This window comes from Eutrigla gurnardus (assembly GCF_963514095.1).
Source record: "Eutrigla gurnardus genome assembly, chromosome: 1".
NCBI lineage: Eukaryota > Metazoa > Chordata > Actinopteri > Perciformes > Triglidae > Eutrigla > Eutrigla gurnardus.
Genome location: NC_139915.1, coordinates 28,189,961 through 28,215,181, shown reverse-complemented (window position 1 = coordinate 28,215,181; position 25,221 = coordinate 28,189,961). Strand labels below are relative to the sequence as shown.

Below are 25,221 nucleotides of genomic sequence, written 5' to 3'. Positions count from 1 at the left end.
GCAGTAGGTCTTTTTCACGCATCGCATGTCAGAAGGTTTCAGGGAACGGAGTGATGCTCCAGGCCTGCTGTAGTTGACAGGCTATCACAAAGCACGACTCCACACTACCCTAAAGCGATCAGGCCTGTTGTGTCCTATTGTATTAATTCACACCACGATGATTAAACTGATGAAAGCTGGAATTGGTTCAACGATACTTTTCACACACAGATGCAACTCAATGGTTGTATAGCTGTTGCTGGTTTGTGGAAAATAATGTTTCCAACACATTTCAACAACTGAGTTCAGGCAACCTCCAACGTGGGGAAGTTTGATAAAGACTAATTGCTGAAATATTTTTTCTAGTCAGTTAATAATGTAACATAGCACCAAACAAATCCATGCAGCGTCAAAAAGGAAGTTCAACTCACCTTTTCATTTTTCACCTTCTTTAACGTCTTGCATTCACCATTACCATTCTCAACCTCCTCTGGTTCAGTTTTCGCGGTCAATGCTGGTACGATCCCTACAGGTTCAAGTGCAATATTCCCCATTTGATTGGCTTCTGCCAAGTCTGTTGATTGTGTGTTCTCAAAGGACGCATTACGACTATTCCCCAACGCCACTTGGGCTTGAGACACAACATCCTTCTCCGCGGCAGCTATCGCCACGACCGGGACTCCCTCGGTTTTGTCCTTCTTACTTTTCCCACCAGCCCCTTCTTTCTCCTTTTTACCACTCAGAACACCTCTGGAGGCTTTGCCCCCTTTTTCCATGTTCTTCCCAGAGGTGGAATTGTTGCCGGGAGCGACCACGCTCACTGCTGTGCCCGTCGGCTCCCCTTGAGTCCGTCCTGCAGTTTCTTTTTTGCCAACGTCTCCAGCTGAAGCTTTGCTACTATTGTCTTTAGAGTTCTTACTGCGCTTGTATTTGGATTTGCTCTCCTTGCCTTGAGCGCCAGACACTGGACTAACGAACCTGATGTTGTCGGGCAACGCTGCCACTGCACTGGGTGGTGCCGCCATGCCGTCTTTGGTGCCAGACATCTCAAGTTTGTCCTTCTCTAAGTCTGCGTCGAGGTCAATAATCAGATTTCCAACACCGATATCCCACTCATCCCCGCTGTCGTAAGTGTCCACCGCATTAGAGTCCACACCTTTCCCGCCTGCAGTGCCACCACTTAGGGACATTTTAGTGCCAACGGCCCAGGATTGCCTCAGTGAGGTCCGACACCCTCTCAGACGGTTGGGACTCGGGGGCAAGGGTCAGAGAATCCTCACGGTCTACTCGTTCCTGTCCCATTTAACCACATTTTGCCCTAGAAAGAGGAAGAGAAAAGGAGTAATATTAGTCTACTAATTCTGACATAGAAATTAGAGCACTGTGCCTCTGCCATCACAGAACAGCATTTCCAAGGGTACAAAAAAAAAAATCATTTGATCACGAGCCAGTAATTCTCTGATCATCACTGCGCAAACCACTGTGGTAATACCCACTGGTGTGACAGCACTGCTCCGGAAAAAAAAAAAACCCACTCCTCATAATCACTTCCCACAGTCGTCATGGCAACCGTGGGAAATGTAGCTTAAATCCTGCTTTGACAGCCAAGGTGGCCCCACTGTTCTGAATGACTGGCTTTCTTTTCACAAGGTGCTGCTGATAGTGTCACTGCTGATAAATACGGAGTCGCTGGCCTCGCGCACCCCCACACGGTTTACGGAGCCGTGCCTTTTCAACCCGTCCACACAATTGGTAATCTCGCATTAGCAGAGGAGCTTAGAAACATGAATGAAGCGGCGTACGGCTCGGGACAACATCTGTTTGTTGCATTTGCTTACACGATGTGGCCAAAAAGGGTCGCCGTGTTTTCATGTCCCTCAGCAGATCGACATGGATGTAAAGATCTCGTCTTCAAAATGGAAAGAAACTCAATTTTCTTTCAATAATTCTTACAAAGAACGATGATCAAGTAGCGTGTAACATACTATATGACAGATTGCAAAGGCATCGACTCATTCGTTGTTTGCATATTTAAATAGCGGCTGTGAAAAGAAATCTCTCTTTAGCACCTTTAATATCTGCTTTTAGTTATACACTGCATAGAAATTATGCAGAGGAATTATTAATGTAAAGCCCACTGAGTTTCCCTTGTGAATAACACATGCTATATAAATACAGTCAGCCTTGGCAGCTACATCAGTACCATTACTGCTCTTTAGTACTCGCCTTCAGCGTCAGCCAATTAGTTTGTCAGTCTTTAACACTATAACCAATGCTATTTGGAACAGTAAAAATCTTCAGTGGGGAAAAGTATGGTGGTTAAAATGTAATTTGTCAAACCATAGCTTGCTATGCACCATAAGTGATACGATGAATTGAAACGGCTTCCTGTACAAATAAACATTACTTCTTCTTGATCATTTCCTCTCGTTGAAATGCACTCAAGACAGAAGGCATCAGCACTTCATATTCCTATATGTTCTAGGAAAAAAAAGGTTTCATTGCATCATATGGTCTCTGAAGCTGTAAATACTAGTGCTGATGGCTGTATCAGAAAGAGTCCCATTTTCTGAAAATCCTGTGCTTATAGTCCCCCGAGAGCTCACTGCCTGTTGGTAAATAATTAACACCCACATCTGTAGTTGTCATCTCCCCGTGCGATAAAGAACATGAAGGATGAGGAAGCCCGAGCACAAAAGACTCCGGAGTGGTGGTAAGGGAGATCAATACCGCCTCAAACAAGCATTAATTCTGATTATTCTCTTTGTGCTTTGTACATTATGCAGCCAAACACTTCACGGTGGAGCCCTGGAAGGAGCTCAGCACAATTATGTAAATAGGTAACCTCAACATAATTTGTTATTGCAACATTGCGTTATCTTTAAGTTCTCTGGTCAAAATGGTTTCATTCAAACCGCATCCTTGATAAGGAGCAACGCGTGTTTTCCGTCAAGAAAATTAAAACGCTACATCGGTTATCAGCGCGTACGCAGAAGAAGTCGAAGCACAGAACTGATATCATGCTCTCATTCAGAGAAAGTGTGTGTTTTTGTTCATCTGCCACAGTGATTGATTCCAAAATCTACCAGCCAGTCAATAATGACCTTCTGGGCTTCTAACCCCGATATCATTTATCAGCTTATTTACGCTACAGAGGAACAACAACACATGAAAATCTGTCAAATAAATGATATCATACCACAAATACAAACCCACATTTTAAATAAAGACTTCTTAGGTCGATTTCCTTTCTAAGAACTAGAATTTGACAGCAAGGCTCCGAACTCCCGGAGCTATGCCAAAAAATAATTTCAGTGTTAACTCTATCTTTTTCATATCGTTGTGAAAGTTCAAGTTTCAAGCGAGTGTAACCCCCGTTAACGTTAGCCGTTTAGCTCCGCGCCGTTGGCAGACAAGCTGCGATCACTCTGAGCAGCATGCATGGGAATTACGATATAATAAGTTGGTTATTGCAAATGTTTTAGGGTTGTTCCTTCATGGCTTTGACTCTCTGGTGACGGCCGATCAGCTGAAAAACAAGCAGTTGTGATTGGCAGCCTTGATCGATCTGTGCATCTCCAAAGGGAGCGGAAGAATTCATGAAAACCAACACAATCTTCTAGATATCGCAGCTGCACTTCACTTTAATAATACTTCACTGTGAACTACAAATCCATGGAGATCGGCAAGAGGGGAGCTGGTTTATGATGCATTCAAGCTGGAAACGAGTACTGGGCGAAGGAAAATGACAATGTCATGATGATGTGTTCAAATGTACATCTTGTTAATTATTTGTTTTTAGTGAGAAACTTGAACAAATACAGTTGTTTGAAGATGATTTTACTTGCAATTTAAAATAGCTCTTAGCGAGATAATTATAACCTGTTTTACTAGCTCAACACTAGCTCAAAGCAGCTAATAATACATATTTATAACAACTAATGCCCTATCAAAATGCTTAATCAAAGCAAATATTTAAGTAAAAAGAAACTAATTCCCTAATAATTTGAATTTGGTTTCATTATATACAAATAACCACATTACAAATGTTTCCTTTTTTTGTCCAAATCTCTGTTGATTTGATTTGCTTGGTGATGGAGATAGCAGAACGTTAGCTACTTGGCCAAAGGGAGACCTCCGCCGCATTTAAACCACTCTGAATTATAACAAATTCGCCGTACATCCCCAAAGAGAAAGACCATTAGCCCTTACTAAATATGGCTCTTCCTGATGGGCTTATCAAGTCAATTCCTGCAGATTCTCCGATAACTATGACAGCAGATGTATGATCAGCATATTTTCAGCTTCATTACTGTTGGGACTACAATTAAATTAATCTCTCTTTAATGGAAGAGCTCAAAGATATTATATATACCCATGTGTCCAGTTATGACACTGCATACCAGACAAGCCCAGTTGAATCTTCTTCAGGAAATAAAAAAGACTCTATAATAATAAAGTACGTGACACACGAGGTACTGCTCCAGCCTTTAAAGCCGCGTAAGCAAAGCAGTCATTTTGCACCACCTACCATTACTCAGCTCTCATTAGTACAACAGGCCAAAATGGCAGCTGGATCACATAATGCACAGAGCTCAGGTTGATTCGGTTAAGGGGCCCATTCATATCACCCCCAGCAGTGACGGAGGTAAAACTTGTTGAGCAATCACTTGATCGCCGTGGCTGCTTATTCCTCACAGATGGCTCCCCGAAGGAACAACAGTCGGTGGCAGGTTTCCGAGGGTGGAGAGATGCAGCTGTCCCCGTTTGACTGGGTAAACAGTTGTGGGGTCTAATTTGTCCAACACCTTCACAAAAGAGAGGTTGTAACTCTATCGGCAGTTGACCTACTGTACTGCCCTTCGCTGGAACTGCAGCACAAGCCCTTTTGAAAAAAGCCCCAGTGAGGAAATGTCCCAGTGAGTGCCCTGTTGAGGGAAAGGCATGCAGGCTGTGCAACTCCCAGAGTGCTTGTCCTTTTTTTCCCCCCTCACAGATCCAGTTTCATTCAGCAATCTATCACAGGGGCCACATAAGCTGCAATGGAGGTGCAGAAGAAAAAAAATGACTTTCTGGTCAAAACTGAATCAGACCCACTGTGATGTTTTCTGTGCGAGCGTGACTTTTCAGGCACAGTCGTTGCTGCCATAATTACAAACAACGCTATGTGTTTTTCTTTTTTTTATTGGGAGGTATGCAGTTACGGTGATTATCATCTCTCCTCCAAACTCTCATTAAGGGCTGAAAAATGCGTCTCCTAAGTTGTTATGAATTGTGTCGCGGAGGAGCCGGGGAGAGGGTAGATCGCTGCTAAGAGAACATTCTAGCACCTCCAAGACCTCCACTACATGCCCTGCATAGCTGTGTATCAAACATGCGCTGACTGGTTCAAGGCATAGATGCAGGAGCACAGGGGTTCAGGCCAACACCCCACCCAAAACTAAAACAATAAATCAAATGGCAAAAAGAAAAAAGAGATGGTTCGTTTATGTCCGTAGTGTAAACGGAGAATGTTTGGCACTTTTAAAAAAAGACTTATCGTGGGGCTCCGTAACATATGTTCCACCTTGTGTTTTTCTATAGACTACATAACTGGTTAATAAAAGAGAAACAAAAGGATTAATTTTAGGTTGCAGGCCCACCCACACCCAAACAAGCCAGTGCTCTGAAGACTTCCTGAGAACTTCCCAAAGATAGACTGTTTCGTGAGGACATGATAGGATTTTTGTGTTTTTCTTGGCCGTCTACAAGTTTCCCCCCGAATGAGATTAAACCATCACTTCCTATTAAAGGCAAAGTCTGGAAGAAAAACAAGACAATATGCTAATCACCCATTTCGGCACCACATAGTTGCCCATAATCAGTTGGTTGACAACAATAATAGGATCTGTACTCGCCAGCATTAAAGATTAGTGTTTAAAAAGTCCTTTTGTTTACAAGCAATTTCTCCACTCACATTATTATGGGGAAAAAACAAATATGAAATGAAACACAATGTGGCCGTGTTCATCGTTGGCTCTGCAGGTCGTTTACAGACAGGTTCCTATCCACAGAGCCCCACAGTAACCTCCATGTAATTGGATTGTGTGCTTGAGCCGATTCCCAAAATAGAAATGTGCCGAGCCAATCCAGGTGATGGGAATCAGGAGTCTGTGGGTCAGCCGGTATCTTTTTTTTTTTTAAGATTTTTTCAGGCATAGACACCTTTTATTAGCAGTGGACAGATAGGAAAGACAGGAGAGAGAGGGGGGTGTATGACATGCAGCAAAGGTCCTCCGGTCGGGATTCAGACCGGGGTCGGCTGCGTATGCGTACGTGCGGACATGGCATGCACTCTAACCACTCCGCCACCTGCGCGCCGGTCAGCCGGTATCTTTATCAGTAATTGTGTCAACGGCAGGAAAGCCAAAGTAGAATTGCGACCTCACGGAAGCTCATATGAATATTGTTATTGTGTTGGGCTGGAAAAGCATCGTTATACCCTGCTGATAAAAACGGTCCGATTACCCTTGTAATTAGTGCCGGTACTTTAAGTACGACATTGTTTTAATAGGAGTTGCGTGGATGTACCACAGCCGGGCAGCGACTGGAATGAGATCCCAACAAGAGCAGTTAAAACAGAAACTACAGGTCTGGGGGTTTTAGCTACCGCTAACCAGTAAGAATGGAGTTGAATGAATATGAAAGTGGCCACGAACTGCTCGCCGGCTGCACAGTCTCACTCTGAGCTGGCGTGTGGGGGAACAAACTTTTAGTTCGAGGTTCTATCATCTATAATTCCATTACTTGGGGTGGCTGGTGGCACAGTGGTTAGGGCAGCCGCCCCATGTACAGAGGCTTAACGTCCTCTAAGGGTGGTCCCGGGTTCGACTCCTCCCATCTCCCTCTCTCTTTTCCACACTGTCTGAAAATGTAATAAAAGGCTTGAACGGCGCTCTAGCCCAAAAAAAAATCTTTAAAATCCCATTACTTTGTTGCCATGGTTTCTCTTCGGCATCAATATCGAGATGTTTGGGCAATTTGTTGTACCACATTCATGTAGCGCTTACATGAATGTGGTACATAGGTGATTTCCTTGGTGGTCCCTATATTTGATGAAAATGTGTATTTTCTTTCAAAAATAAAAAATGAGGTCACTTTGGTCGATATTTAACTGCAGCAGCTTTCTTCCCCTCCCGGACTGGCAGCTGTAAGACTCAAATCGACAGTTCCCAAATGTGTGTGAAATATGCAGATTTGCTCTCTCGCCGGTTCGGCTTTAATGTCCAGGCTCTTGTGAGATGCTGCGAGAAAAACAAAGCTCTCACACCACACTGCCTCAAACTGTTCACGATGAATTTGTGTGCAGAGTTCACATGTTTTCACATCATTTGACTTAATCACAGCGTATAAATTCCACCTGTTAACCAGGCAAAGACTATTTCCTGCGCTGCTTCACAGACTGCCAAATTAATCGCCATTTAATGTTTGCAACGTCGTCTTGACATTAAATGCAAGGGATCGGCCATGCTGACATTCAAACTGAGCGATCGCAGATACAGATGGAGGCATCAGTAGAAAACTGGCTTCTTGACATGTCTGCTGCAGAGTTCCTCAGCGTGTCTGAGCAGGCATATTTCATAGGTTACAGAATCCACAACTGGCATTTTCACTTATGAAAAATATAGATTGTGTTTGAAAAGCTCAAGGCCAAAACAGAGAGGGAAAAAAACATATGGTTCAAATTCCTCCCCACCATAAGTGCTACCCATTCATCCTGTTTTGTGCATTAACAAGTCGAGCCATGGAAGAAAACTACAATCTCAAAATAATTTCACAGGTCCTTCTTCTGGGACCTCCATCGCAGCTACACCGAATACTTCATCCACCTTAAAAAATACAGTGCATCTACAGCGCAGTGCAAGACATGATTAAATAGTCCCAAATTTAATTTAAATAAAAGAATAATGTTTTCCGTTGCCTTTGTGAGGAATATCACATTATAAGTGAATCTGGGAAATTAATGGTTCACCTTTCACACTAGGTGCATGGTATTAGCGAATAAATAAACAAATACTGCTAGCGCACTGGGAGCATTTAGTCAGGCCCAGAGTGTGGAGAGACAAATTAAAAACAAATCTCATTAGGGATTGGGGTTTTTTTTTTAACGCAGACAGATGAGTGTATAAATGAGGAAGCTAGCAGCCATCTTGAAGTGAAATGTCTAACCGTGGGGGAAATGGATGATCACCACCAACAGATTCAACCAGATCCAATGCCTTCACACATACATGGAGACCTACATGCAGTATTTTGTACACTCTACAAAATATGCCTTTCAGATGATCACTCAGCACTACACAAATAATGTTTTGGGGGCAATTACAGATTAGCTGGCCAACTAATAATTAAGTTCATATTATGAATCTCAGCGATGTTTCTAGCTGAACAGCTCCGTCATTTAATCCATTCATACCACAATCAAAGACTTGCTCTCAAGGTTTAAAGAGTGGTCGGCAGATTAAATCAGAACTGTGTGAATGAAACTGAGCTAAATATCACAGTTTTACTGAGCAAACCTTTGGTTCAGACGAATCGAAGTTTAATTAAGTGCATTCGCTGTCATTTGATCGTTAAAATGTTTGCCTCGGTTAATGACCTTATCCTCATTCATGCAAGTGAAAAGGCACATGAGTGACAGGCGCATGAGTGCTGGAAAATAACTTTATTTTCAACACAGACTAAACACCCTCTCCAAATCTTCCTCAGAGGCCAAACACTGACAAATAAATGCGATCGTATTGAAGTCCAGCTGAAATAGCCTTGACTGCTTCAAACTGGGAATCCGACCCACCGATGGGGACCAGTGAATAACCAGATTGTGGCTCGTCTGTGGCAACAGCTGATTGTAGAGGCCAGAGTGTAAGCAAACCCAGATCTTAAGACTCTGACAAGGTGCCACATTGATTTTTTTTTCTTCCTGAGCTCAGAGGAGACTCTGGCAGAAACAAGAGAAGCTCCATTAACATGCTCAGCCGTTTGCACTTTGCCATGATTTCACAAAAGCCAGTCACCGAGATGATCAAAAAAAAGAAACCCTTCTCATTATCTCCGCTCACTTCATTCTATAATTGAGACACTCTGTCTCGATGCCAGTCGATATATAGTGGCGGCGGCATCTGCTGTGGCAGACTTGTACGTGTTTGGGATCGGTTGTAAAGGAGGCTCACCGAGTGCGTGCTTTACGTCCTGGAGGAAGGACTTTCGGTTCAAAATGAATCAAAACATAGCTTAGAAATGCATTTTACAGGACAGGTGGAAGACATTAAGACCCATAATTAACACATACACATGTTGGTCGAATCCATAACCTCACTGAATATTATATAGGGAGTAGTTTTTGGTTATGGGTCATTGGAACGTTAAAGTAATGGAAATGCAGTGAAACGTCAAACATTCATACCAATCATAAATGCGCCACTTTACATTTAATTATGATCCGTTACGTGGGCGTGTGCACGGCTTCTCCATTGATAATGTTATGCATCCATTAACGGCTGCCTAGGTTGCATAAGAGCACCGTACACTGTAGCCCCTTTAAGGTGACGAGAAAACGATTAGCCTGCACTCCAAATATGTCGTTGAGAGATGGTTTTCTGGTCCATGTCTCACTTTCTTCTTGTTTTGGTTGGCCGAGTGCGAGAACGTTTCTGCAGGTTGCGCCCTCTCCGTGTTAGCAAACAGCTGTTCATCCCCGGGTCTTTTTCTTTTGCCGTATTTCTCATTGACAGGTCTAATGAGTGGTTGAGTGGGCTATTTGTAAACAGATGTTGAAGGCCAAATGTGGTCGTGGAAATGAGGTCTGTGCACGAGAGCCCAGTTCCACTATGAGATTTATTAAAGAGAACCACGTTTTATAAATTTGTGGAAAATTATGCATATTTCTGCCTTTGTCTGAACAGACGGTGTTAGTCGTTAATCTACACTGAGTTTTATGCACCTGGTCCCTGAACTGTGAGAACAAGAGAGTTCCTTTTCATATCACTGCTGATCTCTAACCTGATTTATCTAACATTATTAAGAACACACCAAATCAAAGTCAAACAAGACAAGTTCAATATAATGGGCTGAAATTACCAACTAGTATAGCTCTATCAGCTTGGATGAAAGGGGTTTTCGAGGGGGAGGGATTACATTTAAATGTCTACTGTAGCACAAGAAAGGAAAGCTGGGGAACTTCAGCATTAACCAAGAAACTGAATTATTGAGAAGCAGGAAAGTACCAGCTGAGACGAGGAAACGCTGGAAGTGCTTGGTGTTTACTTAAGGGGCCGTTTTGATCAGAGCATTTATGATGCTTTTGAGTCGAGGCCAATGTATTTTTTTATTCTTTGCAAACGGAGAGCTGTGTATTTACATTATGCTAAAAGAGGGTAACGGAGTGATGACGCCATGAGCATCTACTCTGCGCTTCACATTTGGCTTTTTTCCAGGTCGGTAAGATTTGAAAAATGTTCAACTTTGAGTAAAAGTTCCCGTTTGGGATTATAAATGATTGCACTCGCCACGATGCCATCAAAAGACACTCGTTAGTCACATAGACCGGCCGCTCCATCCAGAGCGAGTACTCTACCTTGTGCCGACATTTTGACTTCTTTGAATATTCCGTATCATAGCAACCAGAAGCAACCAAAGTCTCACAGCTGGAAAAAACGCTTCGTCTTCAAAGTGCTCTCAAGTGCTCCCAGTGGGGCCTTTTCTGAAGAGAGCCTGGCATTTTCAACTGGGAATAAAAACCGGTGGCTGACACGGCCCCCTTAGTGTGCGGCACACAGCCAGATATGCTAAAACCTTGGGGTGTCTTCCCATTAGGCATTGCTGCATCGGTGTTCTGAACTTAACGACCGGCCTTGACTGTAGATCTGACTTGGCCGACAAAACCCTGTTCATACATGACGGCCGGAGGTCCACTTAATAAGACCAGCTGGCGAGATTCCGACTCCTCGTCTCAGAAGATCTGGCAGCAGCGTGAACACGGAGGTTCAGAAGTGTAAGTATGCAAATCCCAAACAAAGGCCCTAGTGAACAAACATGTGACTGAACTGACTGAGTGGCATCCACTGTCTATTGTCTGCTGTCACGGTCATGCAAATAAAGGTTATTGTCATTTTTGATCGTTTCATTATTCATTCATTCAACAGCTCTTTCTTGTTTTGGATGGATCCATTATCGGCGTCAGCTACATGCAGTCCAATTATCCTCAGATTATTTATTTTTTTGCTTGTTACGCCAGCTGGCAAAACATTTTTTTCCATCATATGCAAATAAAGTTGAGCACAACATGGAATCATAATCATTAAACAGCTACTTTTGTGAGAAAATATATGTATACGAGCTAACTTTCTGCTCAAAGGAGAGATGACATTTTGAGTGCGGAACGCTGTTGTATCATCTGGTTTTGTTAAATAACTCATATCTGTAATAGGTTTAGGATATTATTAACCAGAATCAACCCAACAACTCCAGGAACTCAATACTACAGAATCGGGAAAGTGATTTCCCAACAGGGCCGTTGGGCAAAATGATAAAAATCACCAACGGCACGACTTGAACACTATAATAATATTTATCAATCTGTCTAGTCCATTTAACTTAATATAAGCACACAGCCTTTCTCTCTCTTTATTTTCACTTACTGCTCCTGCACTCTGAGACAGGATAAGATCATCTGTTTAATGGGCATTTCCTCATTTCCTGGAATGGTGTCTTAAACTAACGTCACTGAACTGAGACTTTGGAGCCATCTGACAGTGTTAAAGACATTGTATGTATGACTCAGGGATCGGCAGCGGTGGATAAAGAGCTCTTCCTCGTTAGAGGAAATTAGCATGACGGCCGCTTCGAATCAAGACTATTAACTAGCGTAAAGACTAACCAGTGACGCATGCTTCCTTTTTCACTCTCCTGAGTCAGTGTCCACAGCAACCAGAAAAACATGGCATGCTAATTTGCACTAAAAACCAATCCAAAAGCAATTTAGTTTAAAACAAAAAAAAAGCTTTTAAGGTGGTCAGATGGACGATGGATGTTGTGCCACATGTTCTTCCTACGATGCTAAACTTTACATGGAACAAGGAGCAAAATCAAGACATAACGCTTTGCAATTTAGAGCGCAGTACTTGGCAGCCATATGCCAAACACCCGCTATAAAGATCTTTCTGTGTAAAGCCGCCGCATTAACTGAACATAACTTACACCTCGATGCCACAACAGCGTCGCCATTTAAAAAGGACAGTAAAAGACAGAAGTTAGCCTATTTAAAAAAAGTCGTTTGTTTGCATGCTGGGCTTTATTTGTTCCTCCTCAGACACATAAATCAAGCGTTTGAACAATTGCTTTACTAGTAGGTGGAAACTTAAAGAGCAGGTAAATTCCTTGGGCGTGCACATACCAGTCACAGACACTGTGCATGTCCAATGTTTTCCCCTTCAATCAATCAACGTTATATTGAGGATTTTCTCCTCATTACAGAATGTCAACACAACAGGGGTTAAATAAATGTGTCGGGTAGAGTAAGCTTGTTTTTCTACTGAAATACTGACTGACAAATGAGAGGGAAGGAAGAGTTGTGAAAGGACGAGGCCTGAGGCTAAAGAGCAGACAGTCCCTTGTCTAACACTGCTGGGTGTGTGCGTCTGTGTGTGTGTGTGTGTGTGTCTAATAGAATAAGATAAAGACATTATTCCTTCCCTTCAGTCTTTTGTGTATTGTTTATTACATGCATTCCTGCACAGGCAGTCGGCCAGGCCGGATTCCAGCAATTCTTGCTGAAATAATCTGCACACGAGGCAACTACATATGCCTTCTCTGGACATTTCAGAGCATTTGATCCACATTGAATCTTCTACCGACTTCCTGACTGATCCGAAGAAATCTGTAGTGTGACGGCGACAACAGAGAACGCCGGTCTAACTGCGAGAGGACCGATGAGTGACTCATAAACGGCACTACTGTTTGCACCGTGGACAGTTGAGGTGTTGCCATGTGAATGTCTAACTAGAGAGAGGGCATGGACAACCATTAACCTCGCATAACTGCCTGCCTCTCTTCCAGCAGCTGCTTAACGGAGGCCGAGTCAACAAGCGGGGCTTCGAATAGCGTTGTCAGTCTCGCGTGGTAGCTTTCCAGAATCGATGCACCAGTGATCTGTCCCTGTGAGGCACAAGTGTCACAATTCATGATTGATCAGAATTGCTGCGGGTTTTTGACAGCACAGAATCAATTGCTGGCCATTATTTCTACTACATATTTTGTGTGTGTGTGTGTTGTTGTTGCATATCACATCATATTAAATAGGCCTTCTCCCTTCCAGCGCGCAGCTTCATCTAGCGACTGACGTCTCGCTCATAAAAACCGCAAAAGCAGGCAGTAACATCTGACAGTTGAGTGCTGACACTCGTGCAAACACTCAATCACTGCCGGCATTTCGCATGCTGGAAAATGTATGTAAGGCTGGGGAGGAGTGCAAGAGTGTTACATTTCACTGATAGTTAAAGTTGCACCCGCTATGGAGATAAAAACCAGACTTGTGTATTATGATGCTTTCATGTTTCTCTCTCGCTCTCACTCCAAGGCCGTATAATTGCTTGTTGGCGCAGGATGTTTGCTTAACCTTTTCACCAACATTCACTCCCACTTCAGCTCACGTTATCCCTCATCCAGTTTTTAACACACAGAGCAAACCGGTCTTAAACTCCTTGGACTTGCTCTGCCGTAAACCACCATAGTTTCCACAGCGCAAAGAATGTGCGATACGAGGGTCACGGGAGAGACGATCCGTTCGTTGCGTTACACTTTGCAAAGTAAATCATGCTGAAACGCTAAGGACACCACCCCGTGTTGGTATAAACACGTTTGCCTTGTTCAGGCGTCTGATATGTAAACGCCTATTTACACATTTGCTGCCGATTAAAGAGATGACAAAGTCACACTCTCAAATATGCTCGGTGAACCTGAACAAAAACCAAACACCGGTTCTCTTGATTTTCTCCTCGGTTTGTTATAAAATGTCAAATGCATCTAATTTTTCTATTCAACATGCACGTCTGCTTTCCTCCCCTCCGACATCGTCAATCTTCTTTTATAGTGTCTGTCGAATTAAAATGCGGAGCAAACAGGTAGACTGTCAGACATCATATTCTCCCTTTTATGTCAGCATGTAATCTATTTCCTTTGGCAGATAACAGTGAGGTACAAGTGGGATCCAAGAACGGCATTCATAACGGCACAAGTGCCCTTTTTTCAGGAGTACCACACTACATATTCATATTTAGTCTGATATATTCGTAGCTTGGAGGATCTCAATATTTCACTTTACTACTAATAACACTAAAACTGAATTTATGCTCCTCTGTCGAGTTGTTTCACTGCTCCTGCGGTAGATGCCTACGGCGTGGGAACTGATTTATAGCGCTGCGTAGGACGCCGTTGCACCGCTACCTCACTAGATGTGTGTTGTACATTATCGTGCCGTGTCGCGCATTCATTATACTCCCAAAGTAATTGGGGTTTGCCTTCATTTATTTTCTTTGTTGTAAACAGAGCTGGTCATAGTTAGAAGAAGGCTTTCAGTGGAAGTGGTTTTGCCGGGTTTCACAAAATACACTTTTGTTTAAATGTAGTGAAAAGGGAGGATTGTCGAGCATTTTGTTTCCCAACCTGCTCCGTGTTTCGTCTTCTCTATCAGCAAATACTAACAGCGGAGGAAATACAGAGCAGACAAAGCTGTCCAATTACAATTCCTGTGGTCTCCACGTATACTTCGTCGCCTCGTACGGAGCTACCACCACGTCTCAACACGGAGGCATTCATCTGCCTTAAGCTGTTGAGTGACACGTTATCCACCCATATTTTTACAAACCAGTCAAGACAGTCCAATCCACTCAGGCTACAGCCGCAAGCTTGTTTCTCTGACTGTTTAAGTCCATTTCTTACATCACTTGCAGTAAGAATTTAGTTTGCCAATCGATCGGCCTCCGATCATTGCTAATTAGTTTGATTGGTGATCTCTATAAAATGTTGATCAGAAAATGCATTATTTGAAATATTTTCACTATACATTTGTCTGGTCTCACATGCTCTTTAATTCACTTTTATAGCAGAAAAACAATGTTGCAATGTCAGTTTCCCTCATATTGTGCAGCCCCTCTCACTAATCACGATGTTTCTTATCACAGGTGAATGAAAGTCTCCGATCACTGCACATTGCTGTGTTTGTTTTATTTTATTAACTGCATTCTCCCACCACCTTCCTGAGCTTTGCGTAATCTTCAGATTGACATGTTTAATGCGTGATTTTTCTATTGATTTTCTTTCAGAGGATGACACACATTTTCTGTCCAAACAAAAAGGGAATCTAGCTCCATCACCGTGACAGATTAATTGGAAAACAGAACAGGGACAGATAATGATGACTTCCTGCAGCCTGATGCGATCTGTAGCTTGTAACCGATGTCTGAATTGTGTCCGATTTGACTGACAAACTCATGCCAGGACGCATTGGGGCATAACTGTCAAGTCTGCGGGCTCCGAGATCGGAGATTTCCCACATTGGTACCCGATCGGCCAGACCGCATGCCGAGGTGGCCTGGCTCACATCGAGTTCAGATCTTGGTGAGGTGTGGATGGCAGGTGGGCACATCATCTTCCCTCACCGGGGACTTCCTCTCCCGGGCAACAGCAAAGAGATGAGAGGAGGAAAACCGGGGATGGACTGAGGATCTGGCGCACCCGATGAAAAAAGTCAAGATTACATTTTTATTTTATTTTTTATGAACATGAACATGTTCTGCCATTTCCGAGAAAACACAGCAGCACTATAATTTGTTTAGGGTGCATGATTTAATGCCAAGGACAGACAAATCAGTGTGTTGGGTACCAAAAATGGCAACCAGACTACACAAAATGGTTGATACTATTCCAAGTGTGGTTGCCGAGGGCAACTGGCCAACCATGACCGTCAATCCTTGGGTGGGCCTCATATGATGGCTAGTGACTGCGTGTCAAAACTGACTATTATGCTCAAAACTGGAAGATGTGTTGGTAGGATGTATTTGAAGTGATAAAGCAGAGGTGAGCCGGTTTAGATATCAAACTATAAAAATGAAAGCAGCAAAAACATCCAGTGGCTACTTTCTTCTTGCAATGCTTGTGCTAAACTATCCCCCTGATATTTAAATGTTCTGGAGAATTAACAACCAAAGCCTGTAATCCCAGTTAATTTCTTATCCAGGCTCAGTAAAAAAGGGAACTGGACATGATCACTGCGAGTCTGAAATTACACTTTAGCGTTCTATAAACTGAAGCTGCTTTGATGGGGAATATGTTTTCAACTAAACTGAATCACATTTCTGTTACCATGTGTGCTGCGGCGGCGAGGTGAAACCGTAGAACGCTGTAAAGCGTCAACGCGGTTGCAGAGAGAGAAAAAAATGATTACTACGTTTGCATCAGGTATTGATATTTGTATTGAAGTTCCACTTGATCGTCTGTTTCCACTTTGCACAGCAGCATTTTCTGTCCTTCGCGGATGTTCTCTCATTTACTTGTCAATACAAGCGATGCATGTGTTGCAGGAAGAGAGACGCAGTGGTTTCCCCTTTGATTCTACAGATGATAGCGGGTTCTGCAGTATGATGAGGGCGACGGGGACAGCGTCTCAGAGCCACCCACTGCCATCACGCTCCAGTATTGATGCAGCTCTGAGGAAATCCCACACATCACTGTTCTCGCTCTACGATAAGATCAACTCTTTAGAAAAAAAGACTGCTTTAAAAAAAAAATCAAGCTTACAGCATCTGGGAGGGCACCAGATTTATCCGCTTTCTGTCGACAAATTACGTTTTTTCAAGTGCGGAACGGATTGAAAATATCACAACAGTTTTATATCATTTTCTTTACGCTGGTGTATTAATCAGCTGTTGGTGGATGGAAAATTGCCGTGTGTAAGTCGCAGTGAAAAGATCACCAGTGTCAGGAACAAGTGAGGCGAGAGTGATTAATGAGGTCATGTTGCTTATGAGTGGATGGATGAAGACAGTACTGAAAGCAATTGTGTGTTAAACATACTAATGCAATTTGACAGGGCTTTCGTAATGACAACAGCATGAAATAAAAACACACAAAAAAAATTCAAACCTATCAACATCAGCTTGATTTTTAAGTCACAATTCACTGTGGCGTTCCTCTTCAAAGAACCCAGAGGACGATTCTTCAAACTGAAGGCAAATGAGACAGCATTTTCGCAGCACTCAAGGCTGTGCTGCGCCACAAAAGCAGACAATATCTTTATAGCTTGTGTGGGGGGAAGAGTTGAGTGTAACCTGGGCTCGCATCCCAGGAAAAGATGGATCACCGGTCTTTGGCAAAGCAGCAACCGTGCAACAACCATTCAGTGTGCGCTCTCTTTTCTGCTGTAACTGGCAATTCGCGAGTGAGAAATCCACTCGGCGCTATAAAAACTAAAAGCAGAGTTGCATATCCTTTGGCCCGTGATACTACTTTAGAGTTGAAACGCCACATTGAGTCGACTTTACAAATAGTAGCCCCGAGAAACAAAAGGAGTCTCACATAACACAGCCGTTTCAGGGGATTGGTGGATCAATAGTGACTATAAAAAAAGACACAGATCTGTTTTAAATCCTCCGTTTACTCAAACCCACTGCATCTCCAGCAAAGCTGTCAGAAAAACAGCCGACGTTTAGGAAAAAAAAGAGCAAATAACGGAAAACAGCAACAGGCAGTTTTAGTTAATGATGTTTACAGAGATAGCGCGGGTCTGCGAGTGAGGTGAGCTGTTGTTTCCATTGCACCCATTTAAATATTTCTCAGGTGTCTCCTAAGCACCGCTGTTGGCTGGAAACTGCATGTGAACCTCGGCAGTTTGTTTCTGTTGGGAGCTAAAGAAATGGTCCGACGCTGCTGAAACCTTCCACCCACAACAGCTCGAGATGACACTTATCTCACAACGGATTGTATACTAAACACTATAGGGCACAATACACAACACTTAACCCATTACAGTAATGCCTAATGCAGGCTTTTTTTATTCAGAGCTATTCAGCTGTTAAAACATGCGTCTGCGGTACATAACAGATTTTAATGTTCAAGTATGCCACGTGCAGCTGTAGGGAAAATACATGATTGCATTGGATTCTCTATTAAGGCTGTAACTAATGACTGCTAATGACTCATAAAAGCAGCACATTTCCACACTGTTGCAGCTTTACAATGATCTTAGCCTTGAGATTTCTGTCAGTACACAGTAAACACCAATAATTTGTGTGATTAAACCACACAGCAATTTAGCCCATCCAAGCCGAATCCAAAACTTCCATATCACGCAGCTGAATATCAGAGAAAAACAAACCAACCAATAAAATAATTACTTCTGCTGACACGATTAACAGATTTTTGCAAATAAATGTCATAATTTCGTCCGCACCGTCACACAACAATATGGATATTGATCTTGCAAATGAGCGTGCTTTCCGATAAACAAAAGGAAAGATTCTGAAGACGACATCCGGGGAAGAAGTTGTTGCAATGGTGCAAAGATTACTAAAGAGGGATAAATACTTGATCAGTACCGATACGCACCAGCCGGCAAGCAAACTGTGATGAACATGTATTTTGCGAGGCTAAATGCAACAAAAAAGGATCAAAACAAATCATACATTTTGGAATCTTTTTTCAATACATACAACATGCAGCACATGGCTAAATATAATTCAGTCTCGTCTTTAATAATGAAAACCAGAATTTCCACTCGTTGCGATAACATACATTACAAGAAATGTTTGTTTTTGTCTCCTTCAACACTTTTTATGCATTGATTCTTCCTTTTAAATTAATTCATGAACAGTGACTGACTACCATCTGGATATCGGGTCAAGCCATGTCGTGGTGTTTTTCTGCAGACTCACCTACTGGACGTTGGAGCGTCCAACCGGCACTCAAACAAGGCCAACCCCACTTACGTAGAGAGAACCACTTCAAATACATCTCAAGCTTGGGGAAATAATGTTTCGAACTACAAAAAGTGCTCTCTCTCATCTCAACACTAACTGCATTATGAGGCTTAACGTGAACTCACCACCACACTAAGGGAATTAAGGAATGCATACCCTTCTCAATTAGCCGTATAAGTAAAAGCCAAGGATATAAGTGTATATGGGGTAGGCTTGGCCGGTATACCATGGTATTTAGAAGTCCTGGCTGTATGATGTTCAATCAGTTCACAGTCATAAATACAGCAGTCCACTTTCTATGATGCTGTTTTGATGTGATCCATTACACACAGCAATGCAGCAGGCGCCACCGGAGGCTGGTATCTATGATTTAACAGGCGGCTGAGTTCTGAAAGATGGCGACTGTTTTTTAGTCTTCTTCAACCTACAAAAGCAATTGATAGACATAATTCCGCCACCACCACCTGCATATCACCCCTTCAAAGCACCAGCTACCTTTAAGGACACAGGCTAAATGTTTTCTTACTTTGCCATCAGCTGCTGTTCGGCCATGAGATGACGGGAGCCTTATAAAGCCAACATAATCCCCTTGTCCTGGGCTAATCTAATGCCCTGAACCTCTAAACAAACATGGTTAAATTCTCTTCTTCCACGCTGTTTCTTTGATATCCAGCCTGATGTGGAACAGATCTTTCTGTCTGGTCGAAATTAACACAACACTTTTACTGGTTCTGCAGATCCTTGAGACTTAACATTCCCCAGGAACCCATTTGAGTGAAAGCCACAGTGTCATCACTTTTACCATCGGTTGTTTTCCTACTGAACAAGGACATATCTCAGCGGCTCAGTTATCTCAAAAATCTAACTGATGAATGAGGAAATAGTTGTTCCCTCAAGTGGCATCGCTCTCAAGTTCACCTCAGGCTCTCATTCGAGCGCCGGGGCAAATTTACACAACAACAATAAGATGTCATGTTATCGTGTGGCACTTACAGTCTTAAATTTCCCTTCCACTTCACAATTGATGGCTCTGTCAGATTGCATAAAAACGGGTCTGACGTGCAACAACAAGGCTTCTAACACCCTTTATAATGATTAGAACAAATTACTTCTCAAAAAAGAAAGTTAGTCAGCTGGAAAGGAATCAGTACAGCCCTCTGCCTCCCAGTGAGCTGGTACTGAATCTTCCTTGTAAGACAAGACGGAAGAGAACAAATGAACATGTTTGCTCTGAAGAAGTACTACGATGGTGAATAGGAACACCAGTGCGCCACTAAATATTTTGCCAGATACATCATTTCAATTTTGGGAAATAAAATCCTTGGCAACGTCAGATCCTCTGGGCTAGGCTGTGGTACATTACTATGGCTTGCATTGATTTCATTGTGACGAGCAAATGAGAAGAATACAGAAGAATGGGTCTCAACATAAAACACCCTTACAATGTACAAAATCAATACCAGAGAAGGGAGTCAGTAATGAATCACTGACCAAACGCTCTTACAGGCTAAGTGAAAGGCTTGAATCATTTATAGGCACAGCTGACAAATCACTAGCTGCTCTAGTAAAGGTGATCGTCACTGTGCTCTGTGGAACAAAGTAGCCTTTTGTGGTTAAAAAGGGTGAAACTACTGAAATATTTTACTGGTGACAAAACCACGCAAATTAATTTAGGGTTTTCAAGGTGCCATGTGTGTGCTCCTTTTGTCGGCTGTGTTGGCGTTACTTCCTGTATTACTACTGAAATAATTTCCCAACCACATGTCTGGCTACAAATGAACCAATTTCACTTCAAGCAAACCAACTGACCTCTATGTTGAAAGCATTAAGTACTGCAAAGCCACAAATCGGCTGCTAGCTAACCGAATGACAACTCAACGTCTGAAAAATATTGAATAAATGCATGGCGCAAATAAGCCGTGTTTATTGCATGACGAAGTGGATTAACGGTACAGTGATTACTACAATTGTGTGTAGGATTACCGTCTTGCATTAACAGTGTGTTATGGTTTTCCCTCCATACGCTCAGAGCTATTGCCACACCCTGACAACAGAGAGGCCAAACTGATATTTAAAATTAACGGCAGCGTTAGCCGAGAAAGCTTAAGGCTCTTGAGGAACAAGTTTAAATGCATCTCTGCCAAATATTCTACGTTTCCTTTCACTTTCCTGCTGACTGGTGGCATTTATCTGAACAAATGGCAATGACTAACTGATTCATCATTTCCACAACCAACTTAAATGAACAAACAAACCACACATTGCATTGAAATCACATCTTGCAACAGCTCTCTCGTCTTCATTTCTTGACAAAAATGAGCCAATCCTTGGGTGGGTAGTACACCCGACTAAAACAGGATTTTGAGGCAGATACTGACATCAGTAATTGTGCGAATAAAAATGATCCAATAATTGTATATCGTAATATATATTCAGTGTAAATATAAAACTGTCAGGGCTCTGCGTTGAACTATGTAAAGGTGACACTGATACATCTCCAATAAGCTATTGGCACCTTGAAGTTAGGGTGGGTAATGTTTAGAAAACATTGGTTGAGATTCAATTTACATCCCGACAGCAATCAATACATTTCAAAATGATATCACAATGGATCCTTTTTGGGGAAGTGGCTTGAGGGGAAATCATGAAGGGATGGGCTGTCGGTGTTGCCAACATTGCAACTTTCTCACTAGATTTTAGTGACTTTTTGGAGATACTGCTGCTAGCTACTGTCACTGGGAAAGAGTTGGCAACATTGTCCGGGTTTTTATTTTTTTTATTTTATTGGATGCCGTTTAAAATATAGCTCACGCGAGCTGGTTTCTCCAATGTTGCTGACCACAGCGAGTCCAATTGTAAGCAGTAAGCAATAACAAGCAGGGTTCCCACTCCAAGTCAAATGTCAAATTCCCCGACTCTTACCAACTAAAAAGCTGAATTTCCATGACCTAGTGGTAAAAACAGGCGGCCACAGTATTTATTTGTACAATTTAAGTAAAAAACACTATGTTGACGAGTGGTAAATTGGCCCTGAAGAACCAAGTAACCATAACAACCCTTCACGGAATAGAGGAAAACAAACCCGGTGCAGAAAAATACAGATTGGACATTATTACATTTTAATAAAAGGCCACTACATTTTTAACATGCTACAAACCAAAAATATATACAAAATCTGACTTTCCCTGTCTGGAAGAGAATTTTTAATATTCCCTGAATAACATATGTGAACGACAAATCATAATTCTTTCTTGGACAAATACAGCTTAGTTTCTTTGTGTTTTGTAGTAAAAAAAATATGAAATTCTGCACGTTGGAGCCATATTATCAAGGTACTGGGTCTGGAGACTACTTGGCCATACTTTAATGTGGTACAGTCATAGTCCATGAAACAGCACAGACCACAGGGTTAGCCCTTAGTGGTCTTGTAAAAGAAATAATTGTGCTTTAATTGAATGACTCACTTTGTGGGGGGGATGGGACAGCCCCAAAACGACACGAAAAAAAATATATAAGAATCTGAGCAATCTGTTAGAGAAAGGGCACCCAAAAAAACTTACCATCCACCATTTTAATAAGATATCTTGTCACCTTGGAAGAAGCCCACGTCCCAGACAGAACTTGTTTTGTGCAACAAACAAGCTGTGGTGAACGCAGTCGCGGAAGTGAATGGTGAGGGTTCAAACAATCAGACAGACATTGTGTTGAAAACCTCAAGAGAAGAAATGTTTATCTTGAGATCAAACCCGCCTGAGACAGACACCACACTGGTGGAATCTGCTGCTTTAACTGTCGCGTTTCCTCATAACGTGCTGTTGGCTAACATTCAACTTGAAATTAAAAAATGTGGATTAAAATGCAGGGCGACTAAACAAACGCTGCTGTCCTCGCGCTGACCGTTACTGCCCGCGTGAGTTTAACCGATAGCCGTTGTATTTGAGTCGCTTTGACGTTACTTAGCTGCCAGTTTTTGTACTTGTTTACACGTACGGTTGAACTTCATACACGCTAGCACGCAAGGGTGCTAACTTAGCTTCGGTGTAATGAGCTAATCCGACTAGTACGCTAGCTGGCAAGGGCGAAACAATGAGCTCAGAGTGGAGTCAGCCTTGGCTAGCTTTCCTGCTTGCTGCATGCTGTGTTGGGGGGCTACACGGACGTAAAGCTAGCCAAGCTTCGCTTCGCACGCAACGGCTAACGTTGCGCGGCTAACGAGTCGTAGCGCGTATCAACAATGAGAGCGAAGAAGAAGAAAGACAGAAATAGTAGTAACTTACCGACTTAGCTAGCCACTCCTATTCCAAACCCTGGTCCGTCCATGGTGGCGTGCACTCCGTAAAAAAAAAAGAACAAACGAAGAGAGTGAACTGTGATTAAAAATCTCTAAAAAAATAAAAAATCTGAAGCACCAGAAAGCGGTGGCAGCTCACTCCCCGAGACATCCAGCACAAGAGAGGAGGGGAGGCCAGCGATTCACTGGACTTCTGCCATCACACTTCGCGATACCGTCCTCATCGAAAACAACCCGAGTCCGGAGGGCATTTCTTTTATTATTATTATTTTATTTTTTTTGTATATCGGTGCCGTGTTCAAAGCCCGACACAAGTCCAGTCCTCTCCCGCGACCTTCTGGCAATTAATCCCCCAGTGAATAGCTTACCATCCAGGTTAATTCCTCCCGTATTCACCGTTTCTGGATGAGTGCCGCGGTGGTTCTTCTTGTGGGAACCGATACAATGTAGCCAACCAGCAGCAGCGGCGGCGGCGGCAGCAGCGGGAGCGGGGAGGAAACCCAGGAGGAGGCGCTCCGGTCGGATCGAACTGTCACCACGCTCCGCGAGGCACCGGGCAGGAAAACATGGAACTGGATTTCCACGTGACTGGACTGTGATCGATTGTTCTCAGAGAGAAACTAGCCATTCCAGAAATATAAAAATACATACTCCAAGTACATGTCCTGACTGCAAGGATGTGTCATGAGAGGTACAAATACCTTGTTAGTGTACTTAAGTAGAATTTTCTACTTTTAAGTATTACAGTAAGTATTTGTTTTTCTGACAATGTTTTACATTTATCCCTACATTTTAAAACAAATATTTGTACTTTCCGTACATTTTTTAAAACAGGCTCGCCACTTTAGTTTGAATGCATAGGAGGGGAATTATCGATTAATATTTGATATATTTCACTCTACCAGTGTATAGATTTCTTCATATGTCTGTTTATTTATCCAGTCATACTTGCTTATAGATTATTTATTATCTTAATCTGTTTTTTTTTCTTTGCTTGCTTTGTTTCCTGTCACCATTGTATTGTTGTACAGCTACTCTGTGTGCCTTTAATTGCCTCCCATGGACAATTGAATTGAAGTGAATAAAAGTACTTCAGTACAGTAGTACATACATTGGTGGAGTGCTGATTCAGATTCTAATACCACACTATATCAATACTCTGTTACAAGTAAAGGTCCTATCTGTATAAAATGTAACTTAAGTAAGTAAGAATACTTAGGAAAATGTATTACAATTAAAAAACCTAAACTATTATTGATATAGTAGCCAAGAAAATAGCTAATACATTTGCTGTCAATTGGCTAATTGATTAATCGAGTAATCATGTCAGCTGTTGGGTAGTGTAAATTCTGTTGAACTGACTGGAGGGTCATCGTCAGTCTGGTAATGTTATTTTTTGCAGGCACAGCATTTATCCAAATATTAACAAGGAGTCCTTTATAAAGGGTTTATAAGCTGTAAGTAATGGCTTTGTTATTTGATTAACAAGCATTTCATGATTAATCCATATTTGTGGGTTGCTGGGTGAAACCCATATGGTCCGTGTTTATTTGGTGATAATGCATTTATTAATGTCGATAAACCATTAATAAATGCTCATGGGTTTCTCACTTAATAAAAAGCCATTTAGTCTGCACATTTAAACATGTCATTAATACATATTTTTTTCATTTACAACAATCCAAGTCTGCGGTTATACATTTTGATATGTTATTAAAAGGTGGATTATGGTCCGGTGTTTTTGGCAGACCTTGCTGGAGGAGGGGGAAAACAGCCAAAGGGTTTTGTCACAACCTGGCAACCTTGTTCATATTAGTAGCCATTATTAAAATTGGTTAAAAAAAGACGTAGTAGTTGATTTATCAAACATTTATAAAGATTTGCCTCAATAGAAGGGGGCATTGTTGAAGCAGTCTATTATTATTATTACTATTATTATTAATG

General features: G+C 42.3%; 1 protein-coding gene across 4 annotated transcripts in view; it reads right to left on the bottom strand.

Annotated features, from left to right (window-relative positions):
- The window catches only part of znf609b (zinc finger protein 609b), a 71,244-nt gene extending 47,463 nt beyond the window's left edge, over nucleotides 1-23,781 (bottom strand). For 2 of the 4 annotated variants that reach the window (XM_084008215.1, XM_084008218.1), the window contains exons 1-2: nucleotides 23,264-23,774; nucleotides 411-1,297 (exon numbers count right to left, since the gene is read on the bottom strand). In XM_084008215.1, the coding sequence (XP_083864341.1) occupies nucleotides 411-1,169 (759 nt within the window). In that variant the 5' untranslated portion in view covers nucleotides 1,170-1,297; nucleotides 23,264-23,774. Of the gene's footprint in view, nucleotides 1-410; nucleotides 1,298-23,263 lie in introns of all 4 variants that reach the window. The other 2 variants (XM_084008216.1, XM_084008217.1) reach the window with 2 other exon arrangements.
- Nucleotides 23,782-25,221: the final 1,440 nt, after the last annotated feature.